Source organism: Elephantulus edwardii, unplaced genomic scaffold (assembly GCF_000299155.1).
Source record: "Elephantulus edwardii isolate Elephantulus edwardi_28Jun2011 unplaced genomic scaffold, EleEdw1.0 scaffold00019, whole genome shotgun sequence".
Classification (NCBI taxonomy): Eukaryota; Metazoa; Chordata; class Mammalia; order Macroscelidea; family Macroscelididae; genus Elephantulus; species Elephantulus edwardii.
The window spans coordinates 7,450,466-7,457,021 of NW_006399769.1; the positions used below are offsets into that span (position 1 = coordinate 7,450,466).

Genomic DNA, 6,556 nt, shown 5'->3' on the forward strand with positions numbered 1-6,556 from the left:
TCCCATTCTTCAATGAGAAGGAAAAGGCAAACTCCAGTCTCATTTGAAATGGAAAGAGACCTCAAATAAGCAAAGCACTCCTTAAAAAGAGAAACAAAGTAGGTGGCGTCTCACTCCCTGATTTCAAATCCTACTACACTGCTATGGTGGTCAAGACAGCGTGATAATGGTACAATGACAGACACATAGATCAATGGACTAGAATTGAGAACCTGGAAATCAGCCCATCTATCTATGGTCAACTGATTTTTGACAAGGAGATGAAATCAGGTAAGTGGGGAAACAACAGGCTTTTAAACAAATGGTATTGGTAAAATTGGAAAACTATGCACAGAAAACTCAAGCAAGATCCACACCTCACTCCATACACAAAAACCAACTCAAAAAGGATCAAAGACCTAGGACTGAAACCAAGGACTATAACTTCACTGGAGAAAAGCTCAGAAGAACTCTAGAAGTCCTAATCCACAACATAAACAGTCTTCCAAACATCCTGAAAAACCTACAACCAGGAAAGGATAGAATAGATGAATGGGACCTTCTAAGAATCAAATCCCTAAGCACATCCAAAACCTTCTCCAACAGGGTAAAAAGGGAAGCCACAGACTGGGAAAAAGTATTTGGTAATGACATGTCATATAAGGGACTTATATCTAGAATTTATAAAATGCCAAATGAGATAACAAGATAAAGGTAAAAAACCAAACTGCAAAATGGGTACAGAGTATGAACAGACACCTTACCAAAGAAGACATTCAGATAGCGAACCAATACATGAAGTGTTCAAAATCCTTAGCACTAAGAGAAATGCAAATCAAAACAACTATGAGATAACATCTTACCCCAGTAATAATAGTAAAATTCAACAGAGCAGCAAACAGCAAATGTTGATGAGGTTGTGGAAAAACTGGAACACTTATTCACTATTGGTGGGAGTGTAAAATGTTGCAAACACTACAGAAGGCTGTATGGCACTTTCTTAAAATGTTGGAAATAGAAATACCATCTGACCCAGCAATTCCACTACTGGGAATATACCCCAAAGAAACCAGAACTGCCACCTAAGTAGTTATATACACACCCATGTTTATTGCTGCTTTGTTCACAATAGTAAAGAGCTGGAAACAACCCAAGTGCCCATCAACAAAAAATAATTTTTTTTTTAAAAAAAGGCCATAAGCAACTCCTAACTAAATTACCCGTGAAGGAAATAACAACATGATGATAGGGCTCTGCAGACACTACCTGATTAGCATCAGAATCTAAATTCAGTATTACAATTTTAAGAAACAACTAGAAATAGAACATCAAATGAATTAAAATATTATACCATTTGCATAGTAAGTAAGTATACAAATCTATTTTAATAATGGCTTTATGGAATCAAAACCAACTTGACTCAATGAGTTTCACTTAAAAGCAAATAAAAAACTATAAAGCTGAAAAGTTTCTATAAAATGATGTCACAGGGAATCTATGGGTATAAGTGAAAAAGTAGTATCTAAATATGTATATAAACATCCTAAATATATACAAAGTATGTTTATAAACAATGAAAAGATTAAAAAATAGCATCACATGTTAACAAAGGTTATTTTTATGTTATTATGGAGGTATACTTACTTTTTTCAAGCTTTCAATATTTACCCCAAGTTCTCTATAAGTTACTGACATAATCAGTAAATTTACTAGGTAAATAAGTATACTTTAGAAAAGTAAGTAAATATAAATTCTATTTCTTTAAAAATAGGAATAGATTTAAAAAAACAAAAACAAGAAACCCACAGTACTAGCTGCATCTAGCTAGTTATGGAAAAACAGTTACCGTGCTAAAAAGGAATTTGATACCCTGACACTCTTCATGACTTGGATTTAACAAACAGTTGCTGAGCCCTTTGGACTTGGTCCATGTGGCAGCAAGTATGTATTAAACTCTGGAAAAATGAAAATAGTTCAGATTTTAAAATTTTGGGTTTTGTGTTTTGTTTTTTTTTAAATTGTTTTCCTTGCTATGACAGGCTCCCAGGAACACTGTGAGAAAGGTCACAATTTTTCCACATTGATTTTGCCAACAAGTGAGAGTCATTGTCAGGAAAACACCACTGAATGGTCTCAAGGTTTCCTCTTCAGTCTTATTTCATGAAGATAAGCAATAGTGAGACTTTCCTCTCCTCCAACATACCATCTTTCCTTAAATGAAGCTCTAATAATACCACCTAGAATGAAATTCTCAATTAGATTTATACCCAATAAGAAAGGGAAAAACTCAAACCACTCAAGAGAGCTGAATTAGCTCACACAGAGATGTTGTTGTTATGTGCCATGAAGTTGCTTGCAACTCATAGCAATAAGTGCTGAAAAAAAGGATGTGCTTCAAAATTATTACTAGTAGATTTCACTTGCCATAGTACTATTTCACATATTTTTGTTGTTGTTGTTATTCACAGGCTTACAAAACATGCTATACTTGAAATCCAGCCATCACACAGACCAGAACTTTGGTGCTTCTAAAACCTCTTTGAAAGATTTACAGTTTAAACACTCAGAAAGGAAGTGGGTACACACCTCCAAATTTGGATTCAGAAACGCCTACTCATTCACCCTGTGGACACTACTGTGCATTTACAACTGTCCTGGGAGCTGGGTCACTTACCTTAGCGTGTCAACTGTGATTGGTATGGTGACTAAGTCCAGTAAAGAGGTGCCTCCACCTAGTTCCCAAAAGTGAGCAATATGTTTTGGCTGGGGAAAAAAAAAGGTTTTATATTAAAAACTGGATTTTTCCACTAAAATGTTTTTAATATTTTATTATTTCCAACATTTGTCTGACAGTTTGCTATGTGCTATGGTGGCCTTCATGATGCATGGTGCTGGTAGATATGACACTAGTATTTCAAATACCAGCCATCATCCATAGTGGACTGGTTTCAGCAGAACTTCAGACAACAAAGAAGGACTTGGAAACCTAGTGGTGAAAAACTGGCCAGTGAAATCTGGCGTATGAATAACAGCAGGAGATCGTGCAGGAAGATGAACCCCCCAAGTTGGAAGACACTCAAAATACAACTGAGGAGTAGCCGCCTCTTCAACGCAGAGTCAACCTTAATGATGTGGACAGAGTAAAGCTTTCTGAACCTTTATTTGTGATGTGGTGTGGCATGACCCAAAAGGAGAAGAAATACCTGAAAACACCCATTAATAATTACAATGTGGAATCTGCCAAGTTTGAATCTAGGGAAACTGGAAGTTGTCAAAATAAGATGGATTGCCTTCGTGACATTTTTGTAAATTATCACTTTAAAAGAGGTCTCTTCCAGTAGATTGGCCCAGTACAAGATGTTGTTTGATTTCTACTTCCATGGGCAATTAAAAATCCAAGTAAAGGGAAATCTTTGAGAACACCAATCTTTTTTGTTTATTATGAGCTTATTCATCCCATTGTGAGAATTTGATGTTTTATGTTGCAGCTTAATAATACCGAACACTATATGTTTATCAGTAAATGCCTCATGTCATCATCTCTTTCAGCAAACAAGTTGTGCCACCTGCATATCACCAGTGGTTAATAAATCTTTCTCCAATTCTGATGCTAAATTCTTCTTCATACAGTCCACATTCTTAATTATTTGCACAGCTTAGGCATTTGACTGTGTGGCTAACAACAGATGTTGGCTGACTCTGAGAAGAATGGGAATCCCAGAATTCTTGATTGTTTATGTGAAACCTATACTTGGATCAGGAAACAACGGTCAGAAGAGGGACACTGCAGGTTCAACATTAGGAAGGGTGTACACCAGGGATGTGTCCTATCTCCACATTTTTTCAATATATATGCAGAACAGAAGAGCAATGTGGCATCAGGATTGGAGGAAGACTCATAAACAACCTGCATTATGCAGATGACACAACTCTGCTTGCTGGAAGTGAGGAGAAGCTGTAAAGTTTGCTGCAGAAGTTTAAGAACTGCAGCTTTGAATATGAATTGAAGCTCAAAAAAAAAAAAAAACAACAAACCAACCAAAGATTCTCACGACTGGGCCAATTGGCAGCATTATGATAGATGGTGAAGAGATTGAGATTGTTAATAGCTTCAGTTTGCTTGACTCCACAATCAAAACTCTTGGTACCAACAGCCAAGAAATCAAAAGATGAATTGCCTTGGGAAAATCGGCTGTCAGGGACCTCTCTAGAATACTAAAGAACAAAAATATCAGTCTGGAAACTAAGGTGTGCCTGATCCAGGTCACAGTCTTCGCAATTGCTTGCTATGCGTCGGAAAGCTGGACAATGACTAGGGATGATAGAAAGAGAACTGATGCCTCTGAGCTGTGATGCTGGAGAATAGTGTTGAATATACCATGGATTGCCAGGAGAACAAACAGGTTTATCCTGGAGATGGTGAGGCCGGGATGCTCCTTGGAGGCAAGGATTCTGAAGCTTCATCTGACATACTCTGGACATGTTGCAAGGAGGGACCAGTCCTTGGAGAGGGACATCACGTTTGGGAGGGTGGAGGGACAGGGCAAGAGAGGAAGACCCTCAATGAGATGGATGGATTCAGTGATTGGTGTAATGGAGTAGTTGTGTCGGAGACAGTCAGGTTGGCACAGGATAGAACAGGATTCAGGGCTGTTGTACACAGCGTCGCTATGAGTCACAAGTGACTTGATGGCACATAACAACAACATTCTAAGAGAGCTTTTTCAACCAGATTGCTGGTCGATTGTACCTTTTCCCCAGCACTTAAGTTGTGTCACTGAGAAAGAAGCTTCCAGAATGAACATGGAAAAAAGGCAAATTGATAATAAAAAATTTAGAGAAAAAAACTATGTGAAAAAGAATCATGTGGGCATTTCATAAACCTGGAAGGGACAGATGGCCATTAAATCACGTTTTAGTGAAAAAAACAAACAAAAAACCAAAACCCTCTCTAAACACACACACATATATGTGTGTGGATGGATAGATAGATAGATAGATAGACAGACAGAGAGACAGATAATAGCATTTTAGGCATATTCTGATCTCAAAAATTATCACTATATTTGTTTTGCTGCTGATATACTACTGTTTGTGGAGATAATAATTGTTCATTGGAGTATCTTCCTCAATTCACAATTTGATGAGGGGAATTTTTTGAACTCTTCTGAAAAATTAAGCTTATGAAAACAGTTGCAAAACTGTCCGATGTAAGGACCACTCATTTCCTCATTACCATCAAATGCTGTAATACATGTGAGTCACAAAAAATGAAGGTTTTTCTGCATATATTAATAAACAACTTTCATTGCTGATTATAGGGAGCAACAAGAAGCAGTATACCTCCTTATGTGGTCTAGTGATCAAACATTTGGACTAGATCAATATGTAAAAAAACTGCCTGGAAATGGAACAAATGAGTATCTGTTAGAGATTGTTCTTCCAGAGTAAAATTTATCTAACCAATGACCTCTTTGCCTATGAGAACTTTGTAAGAGATTCTGTTTGTGACTTTTTCCAACCTATAAATACTACAAGAATCCCTGAGGACTCAATGGATTAATCACTAAGCTAAAGAAAGGTGAAGCAACCTGCTTCCATAAAGATTTACAGCCTCAGAAGTCTAACAGGTGGTTCTACTTTCCCTTTTGGGCTGCTCTAAATGGAAATTGACTTGATGGCAGTGGATTTAGAGCCTTAAGTTGAAACAGAATTTCAAAATGAACTTACAAAAATATTAAGCAATACATTTTGACAAATACTGAAAAGCTTAAGCCCAATTATAAGCCAGATTTTTTTTTTTGGCAGAAGTAACTCACAGTCTTGATCTAATCTGTAAGGGAAATATTCACATTAACACAATTAAAATAATGTACCGAAGAAATAAAGGTACAAAAGAATCTTGTTCCAGCACTCCAAGACACAACAAATAAGAGAGCTCTGATATTTTCAGTTTAGTTTGGACTGATATCTGCTGAACAGCATTTGAAGTTTAACATGTTGCCGCAAATGACGGCAAATGTGTTTCTAAGCACAGTGGTCAATTTAAAAAGTGTGCGGCAACGTGTTAAAATCACAAAGTGCACAGCTATTATTGATAAGGAAAACATAAAAATCAGCATCATTACTTCACTGTCTATGGGCACAACAGTTCCACATGAAATGACACTCACTGTGTTATGTCCTTTTGCTTTTCTGCCATATGTATATTCCAAAGCCAAGGTTGGTTTTGGTGGCTCATCCCTGTAAAACAAAGATAGTGTTAACATCACAGATAGTATTAGCATCTTACACAATTACATCATCAGATTAACTCTTGTTTCCTCTTAAACACTTTCATCTGTTAGTAAAGAAGTTAATTTGTGAAATAATTTAGATAAAAATTATTTTTAAAACTACATATATGTATCTCAAAAACTATTCTAAGGGTAAAACATTTCCATGTTTTTCTCCTCCCCCCCCTTAAGTATTTTTATTTGAGTAGACTGCCAGGAAAACAAACAGATTCATCTTGGAGAGGATTAAACCAAGCTACTCCTTGGAGGCAAGGATTCTGGGGCTTCGTCTGACATACTTT

At 36.7% G+C, this 6,556-nt stretch overlaps 1 protein-coding gene across 1 annotated transcript in view; it reads right to left on the minus strand.

Annotated features, from left to right (window-relative positions):
* DYNC2LI1 (dynein, cytoplasmic 2, light intermediate chain 1) overlaps window positions 1–6,556 on the minus strand; it is a 69,125-nt gene that overhangs the window by 33,975 nt on the left and 28,594 nt on the right. The window contains exons 4-5 of the mRNA XM_006882378.1: window positions 6,153–6,222; window positions 2,654–2,742 (exon numbers count right to left, since the gene is read on the minus strand). Of these exons, the coding sequence (XP_006882440.1) occupies window positions 2,654–2,742; window positions 6,153–6,222 (159 nt within the window). The remainder of the gene's footprint in view (window positions 1–2,653; window positions 2,743–6,152; window positions 6,223–6,556) is intronic.